The sequence below is a fragment of the Pongo abelii genome, chromosome 9 (genome assembly GCF_028885655.2).
Source record: "Pongo abelii isolate AG06213 chromosome 9, NHGRI_mPonAbe1-v2.0_pri, whole genome shotgun sequence".
Lineage (NCBI taxonomy): Eukaryota > Metazoa > Chordata > Mammalia > Primates > Hominidae > Pongo > Pongo abelii.
In genome coordinates this window covers 76,111,313-76,139,211 of record NC_071994.2, presented here as the reverse complement: position 1 = coordinate 76,139,211, position 27,899 = coordinate 76,111,313, and the positions used below count along the sequence as shown (strand labels likewise).

General features: G+C 39.9%; 1 protein-coding gene across 7 annotated transcripts in view; it reads left to right on the top strand.

Moving 5' to 3' along the window:
* C2CD3 (C2 domain containing 3 centriole elongation regulator) overlaps nucleotides 1-27,899 on the top strand; it is a 167,537-nt gene that overhangs the window by 80,599 nt on the left and 59,039 nt on the right. For all 7 annotated transcript variants that reach the window (XM_054524808.1, XM_024254765.3, XM_054524809.2 and 4 more), the window contains 8 exons: nucleotides 894-1,074; nucleotides 2,309-2,492; nucleotides 3,718-3,890; nucleotides 5,416-5,539; nucleotides 10,466-10,734; nucleotides 11,363-11,452; nucleotides 17,615-18,217; nucleotides 21,673-22,020. In XM_054524808.1, the coding sequence (XP_054380783.1) occupies nucleotides 894-1,074; nucleotides 2,309-2,492; nucleotides 3,718-3,890; nucleotides 5,416-5,539; nucleotides 10,466-10,734; nucleotides 11,363-11,452; nucleotides 17,615-18,217; nucleotides 21,673-22,020 (1,972 nt within the window). The remainder of the gene's footprint in view (nucleotides 1-893; nucleotides 1,075-2,308; nucleotides 2,493-3,717; nucleotides 3,891-5,415; nucleotides 5,540-10,465; nucleotides 10,735-11,362; nucleotides 11,453-17,614; nucleotides 18,218-21,672; nucleotides 22,021-27,899) is intronic.

Here is a 27,899-nt window from a genome sequence, read left to right as displayed (position 1 = left end):
CTGAATGCTGAATTCCCGCTTTGAATTTTCCTGAATAATTCGTTCTCTAAGATCTGCTGTATAGAACAGGGGTAAAGAACACTGGCTCTGGAGTCAGACTACGTTAAGTCTAAACCTGGTTCCACTGTTACTAGCTCTGCATGTTAAATCACCTAATGAAGGTGAGCTGTTTGGTATAGGCCTGGTTCATAGTAAATCCTCAATAAATACACGATTATTTGTTGTTACTACCTTTAGTAACAGTGTCTTCACTACCTCCCAAAGTAGTCCTTACCATTATTGGACAGTCCTGGTGTTATCCCCAACTGATTTGGAAATAGTAATTAGTACCTGTTTGCTATTCTAAATGGCCAGGCTGGCTGAGGAGTCCTGCTGGAATCGTGGATGCCACTGTCTGCTGTAGGCTATTAGTTTTCCTTTTTTTCTTAAATTATGATATTAATTTGGTCTGGTGTTACCCTTCTTCCACTTCACTTCTCATTCCTTTGCTATTCTAAATGTAGAATTTATTCTAAATTTACGATTTATTATTTTTCCTATGAAGGGAATAGCCTTCTATTCTTAGTATATTAAGAGCTTTTATCAGGAACAAATGTTGAATTTTATCAAATGCCTTTTCAGCATTTGTGTTAATCATTTTTATTGTTCCATTAATGCACTGAATTACATTTATGGATTTCCTAATATTAACCCAGTCTCATAGTCAAGAGTACATCCTGTTTAGCCTACTTACAATGAGCAGTTGTGAGAGTTACAATGAAAATTAAGTATCTACTTTAGTATCAACTAATTATACTTATCTCTTTATCTATGCTCAGACTTCATGGAGAAGCAGAAATATTCTAAGCAAGTTACTCTTTAAAGCTCACCAGTGTTTCTGTTTCATTTAATAGGCAGAGGACCGAGGAAATGGACTGATGGAGCACTGCTTTGAGATCCATATAGAGATGGTTAAAGGGCTAGCCCCTCTTCAGGCAACAGTCTGGGGAGAAGCAGATTGTTATATCCAGTACTACTTTCCAGTTCAACACTCTCAATCCAGTGCGCTGAAAGGACCTGAGTTCCTTGAAAATGGTAGGTTTAGATATTAGGCTTTCTTATTCTTATATGGTTCTTTTATTAGATTATACTTAAGAATTTTTTTTTTTCTGAGTGAATTTTGTGTTGTTGAATATTTCTAGTCTTACTGGGCAGTAAAACAGGAGATAGGCCAAGTTTTTTTTCTTTTTAAACTATTTTTTTAGCTTTTTATTTTGATATAATTTCAAATTTACAAAAACCTGTAAAAATAGTACAAAGAACTTTGGTATACTCTTTACCTAGATCTACCAATTATTTGCATTTGCCCCATTTTATATCCTTTACATGCCCACTTACTCTTATCTATACACATAGTATAAGTTGATTCTTATTCCTCGCAGTAGTTATGCTCTGTAAAGCCACCATGAATGCTGAATTAAGGAATACTGAACCATTGCTCCCAAGGGAAATATGTACATCTACATATCTCACATAGATCATTATCTTAACTCCTAAAACAACTTACCCTGGTAGACTTTGTTTTCTTTATTTTATGAAAGAAAAAACGAGATTCACAAGCATTAAGTGACTTGCTTGGGGCTGCCCCACTAACAAGTGCCAAGGTTGGGATCCAAACCCCATCCTACTGTACCCAGATTGGAAGCTTCTCACTGCCCCCTACTGTCTCCATCTTCTGGTAGTCTCCGAGAGCTGAAACAAGAAGTCAAACTCGCTCACCTTGTTCTCACCTGGAAACAAACAGACCAGGTGACTCGAATTTTTTGCCATTCAGTGTATGTTCCAGAATGATTGCCAGAGTGCTGCCAGTGTTGATTTTGAGGTTCAAATAAGAGAGTTGTATATACTGAATATATAAAGAACTCTTACAAATCAATCATTTCTTAAAAACCAATTAAAAAGTGGGCAAAGGATCTGAATAGACATTTCTCCAAAGATATACAAATGGCTAATAAGCACATGGAAAAATACTGAGCACCATTACTTATTTGGGAAATGCAAATCAAAACTACCAAGATACCATTTCATACTCGCTAAGGTGGCTATAATTTTAAAAAAAAAAAAAAAAACCCTAACAACTGTTGACACTTGTATGGCAATATATGAATTGTCCACCAGCAAGGTATCTTTTTCTTCTATATTATCATGGGACCTTAGGGAACCATAGCTATAGGGAATTACTAAGTAATATTCACTGGAAGAACATGAAAGAAGAAGAAAACACTAAGTCATATGTTGGATTATTCTGAAATGCTTTTCTTTTCCAAAGGAATTACTCTGAAGCCCTTCAGAACTGCAACCACACTCTGCGTTCCGGATCCCATCTTTAATAGTGAACACCATCACTCTCTCCTGTTGCCAGCTGAAGTTCCAGTGCAAAGGCTCCTACTAAGTGCCTTCTCTGCACAGGGCCTTGTGCCTGGAGGTGGAGTCCAGTTTGAAATCTGGTGCAGGTACAGTGTGGAGACCCCAGTCCTATGCCTAGGAAGGAAGTGCACAATCATAAAGCATCCTACTCCTAACCAGCCTAGGTTGAATTATTGTAAGGAAGCTAAGCAGCCTCTTCTGCCCTGTTTTATATTATTTGGATTTGACAGTGACTCTTGTCCAGTTTTTACTGAAATCTGTTACTAGGATCTTATGACCCATTGTATCTCATATTTCTAATCACTACTTACATCGAAAGTGAAAGTTTTATTTATTTTATCTCCTATTGTGTATTAAACATATCAGTCACCTTTTTTGTGCTTCCCTTACTGCCTTATTTAGTTCAGGCCCTTTTCATATCTTTCCTAAGACTGTGGTAGCCTCCTAACTGGCCTCCACTTATAAACTCATTTCTTGTAACCTATTCTTCCCACCACCAGAGGAACATTTATATTTATTTTATAAATATAATTTAATAATATAATTTATATATAACAAATATATAAATTATTATATTTGATTTATATTATAAAATATAAATCCACTCAATGTTACAGACATTGGTAGATTTCCAGGAAAATACTGGCATAAATACAGATATTCAACCCACCCCTTTACATCTGCACTACTGACAAACCAACTAAAGTGCTTAAGAGAGTATAAATATAAGAGGAAAGGAAACAGCATCAAGAACAGAACTAGGGATGAGTACCATCCACATGCGAGAACACTTTCCTAAATACAATTAATTGTCAGTCGAGTACAAAAAAGATTTTTAAAAACACCTAGGTTTGAGTTACAACCTTGCGATCTAAGAATGGACTGTTTTGACATGAGAAGGAAATAGAGTAGGTACTGACAGATCCTCATTACCCTGGTAAATTAGAGGGGCTTCAGCATGAAGATGAGAGTAAGCCATAAAAGATATCGGGCCTACTCCACTTTGAACCACTTTTGCTGCTGCAAGATGGAAGCTTTCAGGAGTGGCCACCCCCGACAGGTTCAAAGCATGTACAGTTACCACACAGAAAACTTGAGGGAAGCTGGGCTTTGTCCTGAACTCCGGGTATAATTTATGGAGTTCCTCCTCCACGTAATGAGTGGTAAATTTAGCCAGACACCATAGCTGCGTACTACCACACAGAACAATCAAGCACCAAAGATAACCAGGTAGTGAAGGCTGATCTGTGGGGCAGACTGAATCATTTATCACCTAATTCTTCTGACAACTTGTGCTTTTGTGGTTTACAGATACTATTATCCTAATGTGAGAGACCAGAAGGTCGCCAAAGGAACCTTGCCATTATCAAGGATCTGTGCTATGGTAACCACCCAGCATCGTGAGGATTTGGGAATACAAACCTTTAATCTCCCTTTAACCCCCAGGACTGAGAACAGGAAAGAATTGTGGAACCAGTCATCAGGTAATTGAAAACAAGTTTGTCTTTTTCTTTCAAAATCAGTATACATAAAAATATATAAAATAGCCGGGTGCGGTGGTTCACACCTCTAATCCCAGCACTTTGGGAGGCCAAGGCAGGCGGATCACCTGAGGTCAGGAGTAAGGCGGGCGGATCACCTGAGGTCAGGAGTTTGAGACCAGCCTGACCAACATGGAGAAACCTCGTCTCTACTAAAAATACAAAAAAATTAGCCAGGCATGGTGGCCCATGCTTATAATCCCAGCTACTCGGGAGGCTGAGGCAGGAGAATCACTTGAACCCAGGAGGCAGAGGTTGCGGTGAGCCAAGATCAAGCCATTGTACTCCAGCCTGGGCAACAAAAGCGAAACTCTGTCTCAAAAAAAAAAATATATATATATATATACACACACACACACACACACACACATATATATATATAAAATATACAGTATACATAAACATCTCTTTTCTCTCTAAATTAGTGATTCTCCACATTTTGAGGGATTTGCCCTTTTGAGGATCTGATGAAAACTGTAAGACACCTTGTCTTTAAAAAAATGAGTATAGAATATACACTGCCAATTTTGTATACAATTCTAGAAAACTCATAGCTCCATGGAGTCTATATAAATGTTGCTTGTCTCATTTCACCTTTAACTTCAGCAAGCATTTTATAAGCCCTCATGCCATAAATTCTAAGCATTATATGGTACACTCAGAGAATTGTTATTCCAAGCCAACATGAGCAGATGGGGGATTGGTAGAAGATAGCATGAACCAGGAATTCACTGTAAGGGAGGAGAAGGCTAGGGTTTAAAGTTGGGAGAGGATTAATTCGAATTTGGAGATTTGAATGATATTACATCCTAATGCTTCCAGCAGGATGGTGTACCCTCCAAATTTATCATCAGATAACGAAGTTTAGCCTCCTCTATCAAGTTGCTGTACATGCTTGCTAAAGAGTATCTGCCAAAACAATAGGTTTTATGTCACCATAATTAAGATTGAGTTGTTCCTCCTGACCCTCCCTGATCAGCTTGTTCTGTTATTCCGTAAAGCTCTCCCTGAAATGTGACAGTAGGATGAAAGAGGTTTTATAAAAAGGTAGCATGAGAAGGATATTTCAGGTGGTGATGGTAGGAGGGTGATAGAAGTATGTAAGGTGTGGAAACCATTTGAAAGTTTAAAAAGAAAATGGCTAGAGCCCATCTCAATTCTATAAACATAATTGGGGGTAAAAAAAAAATCTGGAGTTAAGTTCTGCCTTCAGTAGTTGTGTAATCTTGGCAAGGAATTAAATCTCTGAACCATAATTTCTTGAATGTAAAGTAAATTAGTAACCTGTTAAACCTTTATTAACCCTAAAGAATAACAATGTGATTATGACAAGGACAGATTCTCTCATTGCCCTTATTGTTCGTTGTAGTGTTTAATCCTCTTCCATCCTTCCTGACCAGAACTTTGTGGTTTGGTGGAACAGAGATTCTTCTGATCAACCTTCTTTCTTTGTGTCCTCATTCTTCAGGTTTACTGGATGTGGGCCTAAGGTACAGGCGTAGTCCAAGAACAGCAGAGGGAGTTCTTGCTGCCCGAACTGTTTCCATCTCAGTCCAGATTATCAGAGCCTGTGGTCTGCAAGCAGCAGCCAAGTAAGTCCACCTGAGACAAGCAATTCTCAAGCCTTTTACACTACAATCATTGTAAAATAATGCTCAGATATGCAAAACTTTCTTAGGTATAATTTCCAGTTCACTAACCACAACTCCTCTTTTTCTGTTAAGAAAGCATTTCAGAATATGAGTAAATCACTTGCAAACGTTGCTATTTTAACTGTTATTAGTAACTTAGCTCCTTGACCTTGCCCAACAATTTTACCCTGTGCCTTTCTAACAGCTTAGTCTTATGACCATACCCTACACCGTCAAACCATGCCATACCCAATCGCTGCAACTCCTGTGTAATCTCACTTCATTCCTTTCAGTCTCTGAGTACTACCTCCTATTTTTCCAGCTTGCACCCCTTTAGTCTGTTCTCAACATAGTAGCCAGTGAACCTATGAACACTTAAGTCTAGCTTTGTCACCCAGGCTAGAGTGCAGTGGTGGGATCCTCATTACTGTGTTGGTCAGGCTGATCTCGAACTCCTGACCTCAAGTGATCCACCCACCTCAGCCTCCCAAAGTGCTGGGATTACAGGCGTGAGCCACTGCGCCTGGCCTATGTTTGATCTTATTCAGAGTAAAAGCCAGAGCCCTTAAAATGGCTATGAGACCCCATATGATCTAAACCACGCCCCCCACTCCCCCATCTTTGTGATCTCATCTCCTGCTAGTCTCCCCTCTGCTTACTCCACTCCAGCCACAGCCCCCTTGTTGCTTCTGAACACACCAAGCATATTTTCCTCTCAAGGACTTTGTCTTGCTGTTTTCTCTGCCTGGAACACTATTTCTGTAGAAAAACAGCACGGCCCTTTCTCTTACCTCCTTCAGGTCTTCACACATACTTCTCTCTGCCTTGAATATTCTTCTTCCTTTTGTCTACTTAACAAACTCCTATTTTCCTTCAAGACTTTGCAACATCTTTACAGTCTCTCTTTATTTCTTTGTACGTGTAGGTAGAGTTGGTGGTTTTTCCTTTGTTAACACCTTGGTTGTAGCACATATTCTGTTTCAATTATTGGCATACATGCATTTTTCTCCCACTAGGCTGTGAGTTCCTCTAGTCAGAGATACTGCCTGAGCTCCTCTCCGTCCTTCTAACCTCCTAGCATAGTTCTAGCATATAACAGGCACCCAGTAAGAAAGAGAACTAGATCAGGCTCCTGCTTCAGACTGACACCCTTTGAACAAAGAAACAGACAAGTGCTCCCTAACTTTTTCCCTGTTGTAGCTGAGGGTCAAACTGTTCACCTATAACTTTATGGTCTCCAAATAAGAAGTTGCATTATTGTGTGAGATCTGTTGCTGAAGAGCTAAGATACTCAGTGTAGTTAATATTGTTCCTCACTAAATTCTCCACATAGACTCTTTCAGTTACTGCCCAAGAACATCTTAGTGTTAGTGAAGGTGATGTCAAGACAGGTTGGTTTTGGGTTTTGTTTTTATGTTTGTTTTGGTTTTTGGTGTGTTTTGTTTGTTTGTTTGTTTAGTTTCAACTTTTTATTTTAGATACAGGGGTACATGAGCAGGTTTGTTATATGGGTATATCGCATGATGCTAAGGTTTGGGGTACAGATCCCATCACTGAGACAGTAAAGCAGTTTTATAATCATACCACTTCCTTACATTAAAACTTGATGATTTCCCATTGTCGATAGCAGTGATCTCATAATTTTAATTATGCAGTCCTATTAATAAAAAAAGTAGCATACCCTTTAAATATGTACATATTTACTCGTGTATAAATCATCTTCATGTACTGCTATACTCATATACAAAATATATTCTAAGATATACCATGGAATAGAAAAACTTTAATATATGAGATAACCAATATAGTTTATCCTATGAACCTCCTAAGTTGTATACAGCCTTCTTTAGGGATCATTGGTCCATATAATAAGGTCCAACTTCCTTAGCTTGGCATTCAAGCCCCTTCAAAATAAATCTGAGTCTTAAAAGAAGAATAGTAGTTATCAAGATACCCAAAAGGGGTGAAAATTATTTTGGTGAAAGAGGAGAACACGTGCAAAGGCAGGGAGGCATGAAACTTGTGTTTTTGGAGTACCTCTTCAGTCTCAGATCCAGCCAACATCAGAATTCTTCAATATGGCATTAAATTAACTAGTATTTAATTGGCAGAGAAAGACTCAGAATTTAGATACTCAGTAGATCTCAGAGAGGGCAGATAATAGGTCAGAAACTCAGTAGTTGCTCTGTCTGAGGACTCATGAGGAAAGTCAGATTGGATGACAGGCAGTTTGTTCTAAATCTCCCATTTGGTCTGTGTCATATATTCAAGGAGGGAAAACAAGAAGCCAGGCCAGTTCTGACACAACAGTCTTCTGGTAGGTTGGGAGAGGTTCATAGGATGTGAGACAATGCATGGTATAATGGAAACAGAACTGTTCTAGAAATCAGACACTGTAGCTTCTAGTCTCACCCCCATCTCCTACTAGCTGTGTATGATTTTGGGCTGATTTCTTTACTTCCATGAGCTTCGATTTCTTCATCTGAAATGGAAATTTTAAATACCTACCCTGATTTTATAGGGATCAGTGTAAAAATTAACAAATATGAAGTCATTTTATAAACTACAAACTATTGTACAAATATTCTGATTACTTCCAGTTGTATAGATAATTGTGACCTTTATTTGCCAGTAAAATCAGGGAAGTAAATTTTGCATTGCCTCTTACTGAAAAGAATTCTTGATGTTCTAAACTTACCCCTCTTGAATCCTTACGCTGGCATCTAGATAGCAGGTGCTGTAAATTAGTCTTCTCTCATCAAGAAACACCAGCCTCCATCTTACCTGCCAGTGGTCTTCCTGAAAATACATTGTTGGTGCCTATGTAAAGTAGGCACTTCTTATTGACTTGCTTCTTCTAACTCACCTGATCTTTAACTCAGAGTGAATAGAAACTTTCTTGGACATAGCCAGTAGTCTTTAAATGCCATGAAGCTAAGGAATTGAGGCTACTTCACTACTATATATCCAGCTGAGCCCAAGGCATGACACACAGAGCAGCCAGATACCCGGCAAATAACGACTGAATGAGTGAATTCAAACCAGCTTGGGGCCCAAGCCTTTCTGCCATCTCACTGCCATCTCTGAAAGTTCCCTATTAAGAGTCTTTCACTGTCCATATGCAAGTTCTGTCCTTTGTATATATTATCTAATGTTATCTTTACAACACCCTATGAGTATTTTATCCTCATTTGGTTTTTTTTTTTTTTGAGATGGAGTTTTACTCTTGTCGCCCCGGCTGGAGTTCAGTGGTGCAATCTCAGCTCACTGCAACCTCCGCCTCCTGGGTTCAAGCGATTCTCCTGCCTCAGCCTCCGAGTAGCTGGGATTACAGGCGCCCGCCACCACGCCAGGCTAATTTTTTGTATTTTTAGTAGAGATGGGGTTTCGTCATGTTGGGCAGGCTGGTCTCAAACTCCTGACCTCAGGTGATCCGCCCACCTCAGCCTCCCAAAGTGCTGGGATTACAGGCGTGAGCCACCGCACCCAGCCTATCCTCATTTTTTAAGCTACTGCTAGCATTCAATTTGTTTTCACCCCATTTTTCCTAGGCATAATATATACTTCATGGTATACTATTGTATGGATGCACATTAATCTTCTGTTAATGATAAATCATCTATTAATGATCATTAATGATAATGAAAAGGAAAAAGTTTTTCTTTTTTTCTTAGAAATGAAATTGCAGTAAGCGTCCAAATATATAATATACATCTTTAGTATTTATATACTATCTTATATTAACCTCATCTTAGTGAAGAGGAAACTGAGACTTAAAGGAGGTTGAATAACTTATCCAGAGTCACATGGTAAGTAAATGGTGGAGCCAGCATTCAAACCCAGATCTGTATAACTCCAAACTACTACTTTCTAGTAAGTACAGTAAGTTCTTTAACAGGAAGGAACCCATAAGTCTACTTTAGGGATATCAAGAAATGCTTCAAAAATAGGTGACTTCTTTGCCTAGATGTCAACTTTATCCCCTTGGGGAGTTTAGGGAAAGGGGGTTTGTCCCATACTGTAGCTACACACAAGTGACTTGACTACTCTTTATGAGTGTCATTAAAGGCGTGTAGATTCCATTTCTACATCATGGAACATCTGTGCTGAGAAAGATAAAAGCAGCCCCAGACTTCTGGGAATTGGGCTGAAATTCATAGGTAGGCTTTGGTGTTTTCTTGTTGAGCATAAATAATCTTACAGAACATCAGCATCAGACAAGATCACTGTATGACTATGATGAAGTGAGACAAAAACAAGACAGCTCCATCATCACGTCTAAGCACAGACCAAAACGAGGTCACTTATGCAAACCATAGAAACACCCAACATCCTCCTGTCTGGCTAAAATGAGTGACAGTTGCTGCTTCACCAGTTATAGCTTTAGCCCTACTCTAGTATTCCCTCCGTCTAGGTAAAATTCTTTAAGAAAATCAATCCAAAGCAAAGCCCTGCTCCTTTAAGCCCTCACCCAAATCAGCTAACACAAGTCCAATGAGATAAGCCCTTTCTGATACTTCTCACTGAGATGTACTATGGTTCCCCATGGTGTATATTTTCCTTAATAGCAATGAGCAGTAAACCCAGCTTGTTCAACTAGAGTTGGTTCCTTTGGTCCTTGACTTAAGAGCATTGACAGGACAGTGGGTCATCCTCAGAGTCACTCTGATGGACAGATGTTATCCCCCTCCACCCCCACATACATATGCCATGATATCTAGGTTACTAAGAAAGCCCACTGTGGCACTGCCAAAAGCCTAGATAGAAAGCATATAGTTGGTTTTATTCTTGGTGGTCTCATAGAAGTAATGAAGTTATTTTCTAGGAAATCAAGCTGATTTCTAATATTACCATGGTATCTTCTCATTTCCACCCCCTCCTCTACAGGGCTTTGGCTGAACAGGAACCCGCTCTACAGTTTAGTGCCACAGTCGGGGTCAATGCCTCTGTCACCACTCATCTCTCCTTCCTGCCCCAGGGAGAACAGCGCCGAACTCACCCTGTGGCCTGTTCCTTCTGCCCTGAGTTCTCCCATCACGTTGAGTTCACATGTAACTTGGTGACTCAGCACTGTAGTGGAGAGGCCTGTTTCCTAGCAGAGTTGTTGGAGTTTGCAGAAGTTATTTTTGCTGTCTACCATGAAAATACCAAGTCAGGTGAGCACCATATGACTTGTCACAGTCAAAATTAAAAGAGGCTGCATTGTGAATGGTATAGCCCTTCCTAGGAGATACATACTGAAGTATTTAGAGGTGAGGAGTCATAATCTCTGCAACTTATTTCTGAAAGATATAGCAAAAAAATAAGGATATGTACTAAGTATGTAAGAGAAAGATAGTGTAGAGAGAAAGCAAATGTGTCAGTACACACTGAAGGGTGTGTAGGAGTTCATTATTGTATTTTTGCAACTTTTCTGCATACCTGAATTTTTTTCAAAACATTTAATTTAAAAAATGGGCTGGGCATAGTGGCCCAAACCTGTAATCCCAGCACTTTGGGAGGCCGAAGTGGGAGGATCACTTGAGCCCAAGAGTTCAAGGTGCAGTGAGTTATGATTGCACCATTGCATTCCAGCCTGGATGAGAGAGTGAGACCCTGCCAAAAAAAAAAATTGAAGGCATTCAGGCTTTGATTGGGGCATGAGCAAGAGCAAGATAATCTCTAATGCATTTTACAAAACTAAGATTTAGTGCATATAAGGGGAGGTTTGTGTGGATATACTGTAAACAAGCCCCTTGATGAGTAGACCATCAAATAATTTTTCTTTTTTGCTTGATTTAACAGCCAGTGATATAATCAGTATTGAGTCATGCAAAGAGTATCTGCTTGGAGTAGTAAAAGTTCCAACAAAAGAGCTGCTGATCAAGAGATCTGGTAAGGATGCTGGATTATCACTTTCTGATGCCACTCTTTCCCTTTCACTTCCCTACAAGAGGTCATCTTCTCTGTCTCTCTTGTAAGATATTCAAAAGAAAACACAACCCCTTAACACATGCTTCTGAACTCTCTCCAGTACCTCAAATGTTTTTTTGAAACTTTTTTTTTTTTTAGTTTAAAGATCTTAATATATTTTATTTGCAATCGGGAATACTTCATTTCATAAAATAAAATGTGTTCCAATGAGCTGAGCAGAAGAGGTTGATTTTATAGATGGAGAAGTCCTGAAGAAAGGATAAACACGACCAGGTGTGGTGGCTCACGCCTGTGATCCCAGCACTTTGGGAAGCCAAGGCGGGCAGATCACCTGAGGTCAGGAGTTCGAGACCAGCCTGGCTAACATGGTGAAACCCCGTTTCTTTTTTCTTTTTTTTTTTTTTATTATTATACTTTAAGTTCTAGGATACACGTGCACAACATGCAGGTTTGTTACATAGGTATACGTGTGCCATGTTGGTTTGCTGCACCCATTAACTCGTCATTTACATTAGGTATTTCTCCTAATACTATCCCTCCCCCTGCCCCCCACCCCGTGACAGGCCCTGGGGTGTAATGTTCCCCACCCTGTGTCTAAGTGATCTCATTGTTCAATTCCCACCTATGAGTGAGAACATGCAGTGTCTGGTTTTCTGTCCTTGTGATAGTTTGCTCAGAATGATGGTTTCCAGCTGCATCCATGTCCCTACAAAGGACATGAACTCATCCTTTTCTATGGCTGCATAGTATTCCATGATGTATATGTGCCACATTTTCTTAATCCAGTCTATCATTGATGGACATTTGGGTTGGTTCCAAGTCTTTGCTATTCTGAATAGTGCCGCAATAAACATACATGTGCATGTGTCTTTATAGTAGCATGATTTATAGTCCTTTGGGTATATACCCAGCAATAGGATGGCTGAGTCAAATGGTAATTCTAGTTCTAGATCCTTGAGGAATTGCCACACTGTCTTCCACAGTGGCTGAACTAGTTTTCACTCCCACCAACAGTGTAAAAGTGTTCCTATTTCTCCACATCCTCTCCAGTACCTGTTGTTTCCTGACTTTTTAATGATCGCCATTCTAACTGATGTGAGATGGCATCTCATTGTGGTTTTGATTTGCATTTCTCTAATGACCAGTGATGATGAGCATTTTTTCATGTGTCTGTTGGCTGCATAAATGTCTTCTTTTGAGAAGTGTCTGTTCATATCCTTTGCCCACTTTTTGATGAGGTTATTTGTTTCTTTCTTGTAAATTTGTTTAACTTATTTATAGATTCTGGATATTAGCCCTTTGTCAGATGGGTAGATTGCAAAAATTTTCTTCCATTCTGTAGGTTGCCTGTTCACTCTAATGGTAGGTTCTTTTGCTGTGCAGAAGCTCTTTAGTTTAATTAGATCCCATTTGTCTATTTTGCCTTTTGTTGCCATTGCTTTTGGTGTTTTAGTCGTGAAGTCCTTGCCTATGCCTACATCCTGAATGGTATTGCCTATGTTTTCTTCTAGGGTTTTTATGGTTTCAGGTCTAACATTTAAGTCTTTAATCCATCTTGAATTAATTTTTGTGTAAGGTGTAAGGAAGGGATCCAGTTTCAGCTTTCTACTACATATGGCTAGCTAGTTTTCCTGGCACCATTTATTAAATAGGGAATCCTTTTCCCATTTCTTGTTTTTGTCAGGTTTGTCAAAGATCAGATGGTTGTAGATGTGTGGTGTTATTTCTGAGGCCTCTGTTCTGTTCTATTGGTCAATATCTCTGTTTTGGTACCAGTACCATGCTGTTTTGGTTACTGTAGCCTTGTAGTATACTTTGAAGTCAGGTAGCGTGATGCCTCCAGCTTTGTTCTTTTTGCTTAGGATTGTCTTGGCAATGCGGGCTCTTTTTTTGGTTCCATATGAACTTTAAAGTAGTTTTTTCCAATTCCGTGAAGAAAGTCATTGGTAGCTTGATGGGGATGGCATTGAATCTATAAATTACCTTGGTCAGTATGGCCATTTTCACAATATTGATTCTTCCTATCCATGAACATGGAATGTTCTTCCATTTGATTGTGTCCTCTTTTATTTCGTTAAGCAGTGGTTTGTAGTTCTCCTTGAAGAGGTCCTTCACATCCCTTGTAAGTTGGATTCCTAGGTATTTTATTCCCTTTGGGGGAAGGACGGGGGGTGAATCCAGCAGCATATCAAAAAGCTTATCCACCACAATCAAGTTGGCTTCATCCGTGGGATGCAAGGCTGGTTCAACATATGCAAATCAATAAACATAATCCATCACATAAACAGAACCAACGACAAAAACCACATGATTATCTCAATAGATGCAGAAAAGGCCTTTGACAAAATTCAACAGCCCTTCATGCTAAAAACTCTCAATAAACTATTGATGGAACATATCTCATAATAATAAGAGCTATTTATGATAAACCCACAGTCAGCCGGGCGCAGTGGCTCACGCCTGTAATCCCAGCACTTTGGGAGGCCAAGGTGGGCGGATCACAAGGTCAGGAGATTGAGACCATCCTGGCTAACAAGGTGAAACCCCATCTCTACTAAAAATACAGAAAATTAGCTGGGCATGGTAGCAGGTGCCTGTGGTCCCAGCTACTCTGGGGGCTTAGGCAGGAGAATGGCGTGAACCTGGGAGGCGGAGCTTGCAGTGAGCCGAGATCGCACCACTGCACTCCAGCCTGGGCGACAGACCGAGACTCTATCTGAAAAAAAAAAAAAAAACCCACAGCCAATATCATATTGAATGGGCAAGAACTGGAAGCATTCCCTTTGAAAACTGGTGCAAGACAGGGATGCCCTCTCTCACCATTCCTATTCAACGTAGTGTTGGAAGTTCTGGCCAGGGCAATCAGGCAAGAGAAAGAAATAAAGGATATTCAATTAGGAAAAGAGGAAGTCAAATTGTCCCTGTTTGCAGATGACATGATTATATATTTAGAAAACCCCATCATCTCGGCCCAAAATCTCCTTAAGCTGATAAGCAACTTCAGCAAAGTCTCAGGATACAAAATCAATGTGCAAAAATCACAAACATTCCTATACACCAATAACAGACAAACAGAGAGCCAAATCATGAGTGAACTCCCTTTCTTGAAACATTTTAAGTCTTCTCCTAATCATTCTGAAGGTCTTCTAATAAAACAAAGAAGCTCAAGACATTGGACTATCATCCTTCTCTAAGAAAGATGGTGATGATGATGATGATGATGAAGAGTATGGCAATATCCATTACATTATGTAACACTTTGTAAAATATTTTCTCAGATCTTGTTTGAGCTTCATGATAACCCTGACAGGTAAGGATATAGGATCTTATTATTTTCATTTGACAGATGAGAAAACTTAAAGAGATTTAGTGGTTTGCCAAAACCACATACCTGGTGAGTGGGAGGACCTGAAATGAAATCCAGATTCACTCATTATTTTTCCCTATTTTTTCTCTCACTGAAGAAGGAATAAGGCTATGGGATAAATGCCCCCCAAAATAGACACAACCACCAAGGCAGTCTGGAAATACTGATCCCATCCTACTTACTAGTAACTGGGTGACCTTGACCAAGTGATTTGACCTCTCCGAACCCCCATTTTCTTATCTTGTGGGATGGATACAGTTAATCCTGACAAGTCTACAAAGTAGGAATTCATTAAATTGGTTATATAAAGTACCTGACACATAGTAGGTGTGTAATAAGTGTAGGTTTTCCTTCTGTTGTCCATCTTCCTGCCTAGGATTGTATAATCTAGTTTGCAGAATTCTGTCACACATCTCCCAATTTTATTGTGAGTTAGTATTTGAGCACTACCCTAATAAACAGGTACTGTGTATGTGCCTGCCAGAGAGAAGTCTGCACAAGTTTATATGGGATTCAAATCTCCCTTCTGTCACTTACTGTTTGTGATCTAAAGAAAGTTACTCCATCTTTCAGATCCATGGTTTCCTCATCTGTAGAAATGGAAATAGTAAGATCTATTTCACAAGATTATTAAAGCATTTAATAAAATCTTACATGTGAAAGATCTTGGCACAGGGCTGGGCACATAGGACACCTCAATTTCCTTCCTTCTATAACTTAGCTACAGTTTGTTGAGAGAACAAGCACCATCTGGGAAATCATATCTCTGTGAATTAAAATTAACCCCTTGGATATAAACCTTTTAGATAATTAAGGATATATCATTTGTCTTTGTTCTAAAGTGAGCACTCTATTTTGTTTTTTCCTACCTATAACCTCAATTATAGAATCGCAGAGCTAAAGTAACCATCTAATAATCTATGCAGTTCTTAAACACTGAAATGGCGTGAAATTTTGTGTCTACACATATTTGTTTATTTTGGGGAGCATAATAGCTTTCATTTGAGCCAAAAAGGTCTGTGACCAAAAAAATGTTAAGAACCATTAAGCTGTGGGGAAACAAAATCTTAGAGCCAAAGCCCTAGGCTCTTAGACTATCAAGCCGAAAAAGAGCCTTAGAGATCAAAATTTTCAGCCTCCTCATTTCACAGAGAAAAACTAAGAACACCCAGAAAAGTTAAATACCTGTCCAAAAGTCATAAAACCTTAAGTAATCTTCAGCAAATTAATCTCAATAAGCCTAAATCTTCTCATTTGTAAAATATACTTAGTAAAACGTTTCTCAGAAATTTGATGTGAATATTATCATTCCACAATGTTTTATATAATGCCAAAATCCGAAAGAACCTGAAAATAGAAGTTTTTTAACTCATTGAGGAGCCAAATCTGACCTCAGCTGATACAAGACTTAGGCAACTGCCTATTTATGTAAACTTTTATTAAAACACACTGTGCCCATTAATTTACATATTGTCTGTGGCCACTTTATTACCACAGTAGCCCAGCTGAGTAGCTGCAGTAGAGACCATATGGCCCACAAAGCCTAAAATATTTACTATCTGTGAGCCCTGATATATAATATTATATAATATTCAGTTTATGTACTCTATTACCTTTCTAAAACCTGAGAAATTCTAAATTCAGAAATAAATCTGGCCTTACAGGTTTCGGATAAGATAGTGTGAACCTATACTAGGTGGAATGTAGACTTTAGAGCCAGCTAGACCTGGAGTCAAATTCTAGCTCTCTTACTTGGTAGCAGTAATAACTTGGACAGGTCTCTGAGCTTCCACTTTCTCATCTGTAAAATAAGGATTATTATCCCATTTAGTCCTCAGAACTTCTCAGGGTTATCAGAGGAATTAAATGAAATAATATCTGTAAAGGGCTAGCAGAATTTCTGACACATACTAGATATTTAATAAAGAGTAGTTTTTGGCCAGGTGCAGTGGCTCACTCCTGTAATCCCAAAACCTTGGGAAGCCAAGGTGTAAGTATCACTTGAGGCCATGAGTTCAAGACCAGCCTGGGTATCACAACACGACCCTATCTCTACAAAAAAAAACAAACAAACAAACCCAAAAACCTTTTTTTGGAAAATGGCCAGGCGTGATAGCACACACATATAGTCCTATATTCTCAGGAGGCTGAGGCAGGAGAATGACTTGAGCCCAGGAGTTCAGAGTTACAGGTGACACTGCACTGCAGCCTGGGCAATAGAGAAAGATTTTGAAATCTAGCACCTGGTCCTTGGTATGTGTTCTCTAAGTGCCGATTCCCTTGGTAGAAGACTTGGGTCTAGACTCCAGATCTCTTTTGACCCCTGCCTTTTCTGTTGTGCTCATAGTACCATAAACATTTCACACTTTTAAAACACTTCTCTCTCAAAGCTCTTTCTAAACCATTATCTCATTGGACAATCATAACAGTTTTGGGAGACAGCACTAGCATCAGTTTTCCCATTTGTGAGGTAAGGAAACCAAATCTGAGAGAAATTAATGGCTTCTTCATAATAAACCACTAGTTCTAGCCATAGCCAAAGAGAACTCAGATCTTCCAACTCCTAGCCTTTGTTCTTCCCGTCTAATCTCATTGCCTCTTAGTGGTCAGATGAACACAAACTCCAACTCACTGTGGGTATGTTTTCTGTTCTGTCTTGAGCCAGGATGATGGGACCCTATGGGGTGGAGAGTAAGTAACTTGTTTTTTGTTTGCTTTTAAGACTATAATTGAGAATCTTTCTTTTCTCCCATAAGGGATCACAGGATGGTATCCTATCATTTTACCAGAAGACGGGGGCCTACCTCATGGCTTGGAGCTCATGCAGAAGATCGTGGGTGGTCTGGAGCTTTCGGTTTCCTTCACACATCGTGGAGATAGAGAACGGGTGTTGGAAGCTGCTGAGCTATTGGGCTGGAGCTTTGAGAACAGCTTGAAAGATTTTGTCAGAATGGATGAAGGGGAGCCAGCCACTGTCACCATCTCCACCCCAAGGCTGTGGCTGCCCATCCATTGCGTGCTGCTTGCTGGCCACAACCACATTCATAAGAATACATATTGCTACCTTCGCTACAAGTTCTATGATCATGAAGGCTTTTGGACCCCTCTCAAGAAGCCTAAGGAATCTCTAAACAAAAAGCAGATTATGGTCACTTTCAAGGCATCCAAAAGAGCAGAAGTCACCAGGGGCCCATCACTGCTTTGGTACTTCAGGGAGGAGAGGCTAGAGATCCAAGTGTGGCGAGCTTATGGCAATGACAGTGTGGAGAGACCCCATCAGACAGACAGCTGGATTGGCTCAGCCTATGTGGACCTGGCCAGACTTGGGGAGAGGTCAGCAAGGACACTAACTGTCAGTGGTAAGTGAGGAGCCCGATTCAACTCTTGTAGTTTGAGCACCTGCTCTGTGTCAAACACTATGCGAGACACTCTGTCAGACATTACTTTACTTGACCCTCCCAGCAATCCTGTGAGATAGGTATTATACCCATTTTACATTCATAAAAAAGGAGGCTCAGAGAGATTGAGTTACCTGCCCAGGGTCACAGACTAGTAAGTGTTCCTTCCATTATTGCACACTGAAAGATTAATAATAATTTAGTAGTGCTTCTTGTAACTAAAGAGATTTTATATATATATACTTTAAGTTCTGGGGTACATGTGCAGAATGTGCAGTTTTGTTACATAGGTATACACATGCCATGGAGGTTTGCTGCACCCATCAACCCATCACCTACATTAGGTATTTTTCCTAATGCTATCCCACCTCTAGCCTCCCACCCCCTAACAGGCCCCAGTGTATGATGTTCCCCTCCCTGTGTCCATGTGTTCTCATTGTTCACCTCCCACTTATGAGTAAGAACATGCAGTGTTTAGTTTTCTGTTCTTGTTTGCTGAGAATGATGGTTTCCAGCTTCATCCATGTCCCTGCAAAGGACGTGAACTCATCCCTAAAGATATTGTTTTTAAAGTTCCACCGCCTGCTTAAGAAAGGGTGTTACCTCATTCCAGTACTGTGGTGGGGTCAACATAGGTTGAAGAATTGGCTCTGAACTTCGTAGCACTAGAGTGCATCCAAACTCATCAGATTTTTGCATTTAACATAGTGCTTAGAACATTGTTAACACTTATGAAATAATGAATGAATTTAGGGAACTACTTCTAACCACATATATAAGAGCCTATCTGATCATCTAGAATGCTAGTTTATTAATTATATGGAAAAGCATACCTACTGAGGGGACCAGGGTATTCTTCTTCTCTGTTCACCACATCTTGGAACCATGAAGAAAATCTATATGGTAATAAACAGAGCAGAAAAGAAAAGGGTAACATTTTGCAGGTGGCATTTTTGTGCTGGGTGCTTTTCTTTCAAACATTTGTTTAGTACTTGATACATATGCTTGGACCTGGGAATTCAAAGATGAGTAAGAACTAGTTCCTAACCTTAAAGAGTTTACAGTCTAATAGGAGAATACAATAGTAAGTAAATAATTACAATGAAGCATCAGAACTATGAAAAAGGTATTCTTGGTGCTATGGGAATGCAGGGACACAACACCTCTAAGGATAGCATCTCAGTGAAAGTGATACTTGACCTGAGTTTCAAAGGATGTAGGTATAAGTCAAGGAAAGGGGGAAAGAGAGATATTCTAAAGAAGGGAACAGCATGGGTGAAAGTACAGGAGAATGAAGCAGTTTGATAGATTTTGGGGACTATAGTAATTTCAGACAGCTGCATCTTAGGATACATAGATTGGGAAGTGATTAGAGATGAAGCTAGGGAGGTAGGCAGGAGTACTGTGTTGAAAGCCTTCTTTTCTCAGCTGAAGTTCGGACTTTTTTCCTGAGAATTATGGAAAACTAGTACATTGGTTTCTGAATACAAGAGGAGTGTATAGCTTTGCATTTAGAAAAATAAAGCTAGTGACTGTAGTTAAGATGAATTAGAGGTAGCCAGACTAGATTCTTTACAAATATGATCTTTATTCAGCTTAACATTGCTGTCCAGTTAGTTGTTATTTCCCCCACTCTACAGTCAAAGAAACTGAGTCATGACCCTTTGTTAGCCCTATTAGCCCTGTGCTCTGACCCTATTGTTGAGTGGGTGGACCAGGCTAGAGGAGAACTGAGTGTATCTAGGTGATCATCCCAAATTCTCTGGTTCTTTCTGGACCTAACAGGTGTAAATCTGGCTCTGTTGAGCACGTCAAATGCCATGTGCTCTGTTTTATCTGGGTAGGCCTAGAGTCCCTTCAAAGGGACTACAGAAAATGTCCTTGAAGTGAACCAAGTTCACTTAAACTAAAGTTTATAAAGACAGGCTTTTAGCTTCATTCTGCTGAAGAAAGTAGGTTTAGGACACTGAATATAGATCTAAGTATAGGAACTCAAGCACAAATACTTCTTTTTATTGAGTGCCACCAAAGGTAGTATTTAGCTTTTCAGATCATCCATTTCTCTCATACTTCTCCATATCCCTCTTGTCTGAGCTTTTTATCCTCTTGTGCAAGGGTCTTATACAAGGCATGTCATTTGATGTGTTTGTTGAATGCATCAAGCCATCCATCCAACCTTACTTCCATGTTTTGTTAATTTTCCTGAGGATAAGGATTTAACTGTATTGCTTTTTGGTGTCTTCCCGCCTGTAATGACCTGCCCTTATTTTCCTTTGATAATCATAATAATTTACACATTGCTTTGAGACGAAAACTGGTTATCTAAAATAGGAAAGGTTTCATATTATTGCTATCTATGAATCAGTTAACTCCATTTTCCTGAATTGAAGTGAGTCTAATGAAGCAAACTTTGAGATTCAGAAGGAACTATTAGTACCTTCTGTTTTATAAATCTCATTTTAATATTCAGCAAGTTAGTAAAATTCAAGTCTCTGGGCTTAAATCTGCCACTTACTGCCAGAGTGATGTTGGCAGTTTATTTAACTCCTCTGAGATTCTGGCTTATGAAAAACACTCAACAAATATTAACTCCCTTATATTTATTTCTGGTCTCCTGCTAACCTCCTGCTTCCCCTCACCCCCCCCCCCAAAATAGTGCCAGAACCGTAGTGAAACATAGCTAAATTGAGTGTCAAGACAGCCTCCTGATAGGGAGAAGGTTGAAAAACAGGAGCCCATGAGACACGAGGAAGAGAAAATAGGCCACTCTTGATTTCATCAAATTTTAGACTTCTCTAAGTCTTGTTGCCTCTCAACCCATGAATCCCTTCTGCAATAGCTCTGCCTCGTAGTCATTTGGCTTTGGCTTTAAATCAGAGATCTTACTATTTTCATTACTTTGTTTGTTTGTTTGTTTTATTTTGTTTTGTTTTTTGAGACAGTCTTGCTCTGTCACCCAGACTGGAGTGCAGTGGCGCAATCATGGCTCACTGCATCCTCAACCTCCTGGGCTCAGGTGATCCTCCCACCTCAGCCTCCTGAGTAGCTGGGACTGCAGACACACACCACCACGCTCAGCTAATTTTTGTGTTTTTTGTAGAGATAGGGTTTTACCATGTTGCCCAAACTCTTGAACTCCTGGACTCAAGCAATTCGCCCACTTCAGTCTCCCAACGTGCCGGGATTACAGGTGTGAGCCACCACACCCAGCCTACTTTTCATTATTGAAGATAGTTAGGGCAGGGTAAAAGTTTTCATGTTTTCTACCAGCTTCATAGTTTCTTTTGCAAATCGGTATATTGGGGTTTGTAGACCTTTCAAAGGAGGAAGGACCACAGCACCCTCAGTGAGTATTTCCTCCAAGCTTGGTCTTGGTTCCTGCTTGACTAGCCTTATTCTTCTCCATCTTCTTTTAGGTGTGTATCCTCTGTTTGGACGAAATGCTTCCAACCTCTCAGGAGCTGCCTTGCGAGTTCATGTGGTTCTTTCCTCTCTTTCCTCACACCTTGAGCCCACTCATGAGCTGGACTCCATGGACTGCAGCAGCCACAGTGAGTCTGAGCAACTCCCCAGAAGGAATGATGAGGTCCAGCTCTCTCCACCAGAAGTCATCTCCTGCCACCAGAAGTCTCCTGCTTCCACCCAGGTCCCCTGCAGCAGCACCACAGCTGAAGTCTTCCTGACCCACGAGGGCCCTGCTGAGTTGGATGGAACGTTTGCAGTCAGCATCCTAGTAGAAAGAGCAATGCACTTGAGCTTGAAAGGTATGCTCTCCTCATCTACCCAGGAGCATGTCTAACTCTTCAGGGTGTGCTCCTTTCTTCACAAATCTTTCAAATCATGGCAGGATCTGTTAATTATCTCAACTGATAAATATTTATTTCTCAAGCCTAAAGGTTTAAGCAACATGAAAGCTTTTCTGAACTTGTTGCATATCGTAAATTCCCCAGTCCAGCCACCTGAGTATCGACCTAGATAGATACTTCTCTTTTCCTTACCCACTGTCAAATCATCAAATCCCTAACTTGTTCTTTCTTAAATTTCTCACAGATTTGTTCCTTCTGCATTCCTGCCAACTCAGGCCTTCCTAATGCACCTAGGGCCAGGTGTTTTTAACATTGGGTCCTTAAACATCCAAGGGATCCGTGAAAAGTTCAAACTCCGGGTTAGTGGCCTTGGATAGGAAAATAATTACATCTTTATTTTTAGCAACCTCTAGCTAAAATTTAACATATTTCCTCTCATTATGAATACAGGCAGTAGATCCTAGTAATAGTACCTGTGATATTGTCAACAATAGAAATCACAGGTATTTCCATATCACATCATTATTGCAGATATCTTAGAATATCACTTATAACTGTGATTTCTTTGAAATTACAATAGGGGGTTTTTTTTGTTTGTTTTGATTTTTTTTTTTTTTTTTTTTTTTGAAACAAAGTCTTGCTCTGTCGCCCAGGCTGCAGTGCAGTGGCACGATTTCGACTCACTACAACCTCCACCTCCCGGCTTCAAGCAGTTCTCCTGCCTCAGCCTCCTGAGTAGCTGGGATTACAGGCTTGTGCCACCACTCCTGGCTAATTTTTGTATTTTTAGTAGAGATGTGGTTTCACCATGTTGGCCAGGCTGGTCTCGAACTCCTGACCTCAAGTGATCCACCCACCTCAGCCTCTCAAAGTGCTGGGAGTACAGACGTGAGCCACTGTGCCAGACCTACAATAGTTATTACCTATAGTTAGACCTTGTTAATAAAGCACATATATTACTATATCACAAAGTTCTTTTAGTTTTGGTAACTCTCTGTAAATATAATTGGATTTCTCTGTAATCCTATGTATTTTACATTATGCATTTTAAAGAAACAGCGTTAAAAGAAGAGGCCCATAGACCTTGCCAGATTGCCAGAGTCCATGGCACAAAGAATTCCTGCTCTACCTTTATTCAGCATTGTAATCTCCTAAAATTTCCCCTTTGCCATCACCCTTCTCTTTTGCCTGGCTACTTCCAGCTCCTCTCTTAAGACCCAGCTCAGGCATCACCATTTCCTGGAGGGCTTTCTCAATATAAAGGCCCCCTTCTATTTGCTCCCCTGGCACTTTGCCCCGTATTATATCATATATCACATAGTACTGCAGTTGTTTCCATGGTTTTCTTTTCAACTAGATATGAACTGTTCAAAAGCAAAGACCTCATCTCATTTGTTCATTCATCATGCATTCATTTATTTTACAACAAAACTTACTGTATTTGCTACATGCTAAGCCCTGTCCTTGGTGCCAGGGATAAAACAGTAAAAAAAAAAGACAGACAAAAATTGTGCCCTGTGGAGATTACATTCTAGTAGGAATATATTTATCCCTGTGTCCCTAGCCAATAAATTGTGTGTGTACATATGTGCGACTTTGAGCAAGGTATTCTTTCTCTCTGTCTTGAATTTCTCATCTGTAAATGGCTGTGATTAACAATGTTCAGATGTGTGGTGTCTATGAGAGCCAGTCAACCATGGCCTTATGAATCCAGAAAGTTTCAGTATACATCATTTGATTTGGATTTGACCTCTCTCTTTGGCTCCTGTCATCTCTGTATTGGTGTCTCTCAAACTGTGCCGTGTGTCCTTACTACTTTGGAACAGAAACAAAACCTGTGCTCATTGTAACTATTATTTATCTCTCATTCCTACTCCTCCCCGTTTATACTACCAACAGCCATTACTCCGGGGATTATAAGCTTCCATAATGATCCTTGATGTTCTCATCCATTTCAGCCATTGTGTATCAGAAACCTTGAAACATTCTATCTCAAGACAAAGTCTTCTTCAAGTGCAGTGTGAATCACAAAATTGAACAATTTTTACTTGTTTTTAAAGAAAAAAAAAATTTTTCTGCCCCACCAAAGCAGCCATTTTTGACAAATTTTTTTTAAAGACCAAAAAAATCAATAGATGAATGAGTTTAAGGAAAGTATTAAAAAGCTTCTTTTATTTTTGGAAAGATTTTTTTTGTAGTTGCATTGAAAATAAAATTTAATATACAAAAGATATGGTATATGTTACATTTTAGGAGAATTCCCATATTGTTAAAAAAAAAGCAAAATATACTTATAAATTTTCAATGAGACAGTGAATTACAGTTTTATAATATCACTTGGCAAAATTTTATAATAATTTATTGAGCATCATCTGCTGTGTGCTGAGTTCTATTCTAGTCTTTGTACATTAATTATGAGTTAAGTATCCCAAATCCAAAAGCACCAACATGGTGCTCAAAGGAAATGCTCATAGGAATATATCAGGTTTCAGATTTTCAGATTTGGCATACTGGATAAGTATAATGCAGATATTACAAAATCTGAAATACCTCTTGCCCCAAGCATTTCAGATCAGGGTTATTCCCTGTATCCCCTTTAATCCTTACCACAAGCAGGATTATAGTTTGAAGAGATTACAATACATAATCATTTCACAAATGAGGAGACTGAAGTTCAAAAAGGTAAAATGACCTGAAGTTACATAGTTAATGCGCTCTGCAGAGCCAGATGGGCAGGTCTATACTCAAAGAGAAAATGGGCAGGTCTCTATACTATAGGTCTACACTCTATACTCAGCACAGTGCCTGACTGACACATAAATGTTTGTGGGAGGAAGGACTGCAGGGCTTATCACTGCAGGGTGGAAATCAGGATACAACAGTGATGTCTGAAAGTCAGATGTCTACCCTATGCTTGCCTTGACCTGGCTAAACAGAAAGAGGCTAAATAACAAGTGATTTATAGGTCTGCAACTCTTGCCAGAAATGTGAGAGGCGTTATGTCTCATATTCATAAAACAGGAGGACATTATGTTTGCTTTGCTGCATCATGAAGATCACAGTGCTGGGATAAACAAACAACACACAGTCCCTGTCCCCAAGGAACAGACAGCCTAATGGAGAGACACGTTAACATTTTTAGTACAGAGGAATAAGTGATATGAAAGAGGAAAGCTCTGGGGGGGTGGGTGTGGTAGTATAGGAAAACTTGAGAACACAGAGGGCGTTTTTTTGCTAATGGGGTGGTCAGGGCAGGCTTCCAAGTATTGGTGTCACTTTAGCCTACTCTTGAAGGAGGAGGAGCAAGTTTGCTGAATGAAAGAGGAAAAAGGCATTCTAATGAGAAGAAACAGCATGCTCAAAAGCTTGGTAGTATGAGAGAATGGGACATTGGCCAAAAAAAGGTCATTGAATGTGAGTAAAAAGTAGTGAGAAATGGGGCTGGAAAGACTAATTAGGCTACATGGGCAGCATTTTGTATGCTACATGACTGACACTGCAGGTGAGATGAAACCAACAAAGTCTTAATCTGTGGAGAGACAAGGTCATATTTGTTGACCAGACATGAAATCTTGGTGGCAGTATGAAAAAGATACTGGAGAATACCGAAAGCAGCAATCACTGAGAGGGCCGTCACATTAGTTCAGGTTATGAAGCCTAAACAAGCAAGGTGGCAGCAAGAATGGAGAACAGGCGACAGAAACTTTCTGGTAGGAGACCATGATTCTACACTGTGTACTTCTGACTTTCCTCTTGCCTTAATAGTGTTCTCAGTGTCTGTCCTTTTTATGCCTTGGAAGCTCTTTCTTAAGGAAGGAAATGAGTGGTTCCTTCATGCAAACCTTTATGCAGAGGATTCACGAACAGCCCCGAATTAGGAGCTTTGCCTTCAGCAAAGCTTAGTTCTGAAGCAGCTCTGAAATGGTCTGTGGTCACCACTGTAGTCCTGGTTCTGAAAATAAAAGAACTTCTTGGATACTTTTGTTAGAAAAAGCTCTGAGGAACCTTCCATTAAGATCAGCTTCAATACTCCTAAGGTTTGTATACTTATATTAGACAAAACAGGTATTTCTAGCCCTGTTTTACAAATGAGACAAATAAGGAACAGAGAGGTAAAATGATTTGAAGTAGCGTAAGTTATACTCAGTGAAAAACAAAATCAGCTTCAATATTATCAACTTTTAGAGGCATTCTTTAGCCCAACAAGGCAGAGTTCAGGACACCTCTGGGTTCCCATGTGCTTTTAGCATAGTCTTTATCTTACTGGGTTGTAATTATCTGTCTGTGTCTGTCTCCCGCAGATCAAGAATCAAATCTGACTCACCTTGTACATGTGTGACACAGAGGAGGTGTCAGCTAATGTTAGCTTAATACACCTGCTGGGCTAAGTTTTTATTAACATAAAAAATTGGACATTGCTTAAGGGGAAAGTTTCCATCCATTCATTCCAGGCCAAAGGGAGAGCGCTTCTGTTAACCAGATGGAGATAATTAGAATGATTGCAATGGAAAAAATCTAAAGTAGGAGTCAGGAAACCTTCGTGGTTCTTCTAAATGCTAGTTAACCAGGTATGTGATGAGCAAGCCACTTCTCTGTTCCTTGGTTGCGTTATTTTTATAATAGGGATAGAGATGCCTATCTTATGCGATTTTCAGAGACGTTATCAGCACAACTTTAGTGTGTAAGAAAACAGTGTGCAAGCTATAACACATTATCTAAATATGAGAAGTTGTTATTTTAATCTCACTGAAACAATTACACCTTTCTTGATGCATAAAATTCTTAAATGGCATAACTGGTTCACCTCAGGTCTTCTTAACTGCTCTTAATGTGTGTCCCAACCCTGTGGGGGGTATAGCAGCCTTCTTTTGGGCTGCTTCCAAAAGTATTTCAGAACTTGACCTTTTTCAGAATGTAAACAGGCCCAGATGAATTTCCACCTACAAGAGGAGAGCCAGAGAAACCTGATAGACCTGCTCTCCCAAGCTGATTTCTTTTTCACCCACCTGTTTGGCTAAAAGGAATGTGTCTGTTCAAGACTAAATAAGGAACTGTCTTCTTCCAAAGTCAAAATAGTTTTGTTTCAAGGCCTTTAGCAAATAGTAGCTTTAAAAATAAACTGGAGGATGGCCAGACGCAGTGGCTTACACCTGTAATCCCAGCACTTTGGGAGGCTGAGGCAGACAGATCACTTGAGGTCAGGAGTTCAAAACCAGCCTGGCCAACATGGTGAAACCCTTTCTGTACTAAAAATACAAAAATTAGCTGAGCGCAAGCCTGCAATTCCAGCTACTCAGGAGGCTGAGGCAGGAGAATCACTTGAACCCAGGAGGTGGAGGTTGCAGTGAGCTGAGATCATGCCTCTGCACTCCAGCCTGGGCGACAGAGTGAGTGAGACTCCGTCTCAAAAAATAAATAAATAAATAAACCAGAGGGACAGGGGGTAGTGCCATGAGAGATGTGAGCAAGATTGATATATATCTAGAATTAGAATTTTACTGTAGAAGGTAGTTTGAGAGCACTTATTTCTGATGAGAAAACTGAGGCCCAGGTAGCCAATATGAAGTGGTGTATCCAATATGTCACACTAAAGCAATGGCAGACTATGTTGGAACCTAGGTGTCCTGCCTCTAGGAACAGTGATTGGTCCTCTCTGCTGATCTTCCTCAGAGCTTTCTTGAGAAGATATTGCTATCTTCTGTGGGTATGTACTGCAAGCAGACAAGGCAACTCCTCTCTCTAACCCTGGGCAACTATCTGTAGACAAAGGGCAGTGGGAAGTCAGTGAACATTTAATAAGGGCCTTGGGAATACTGTGTGCATTCAAAGAGCTCTCA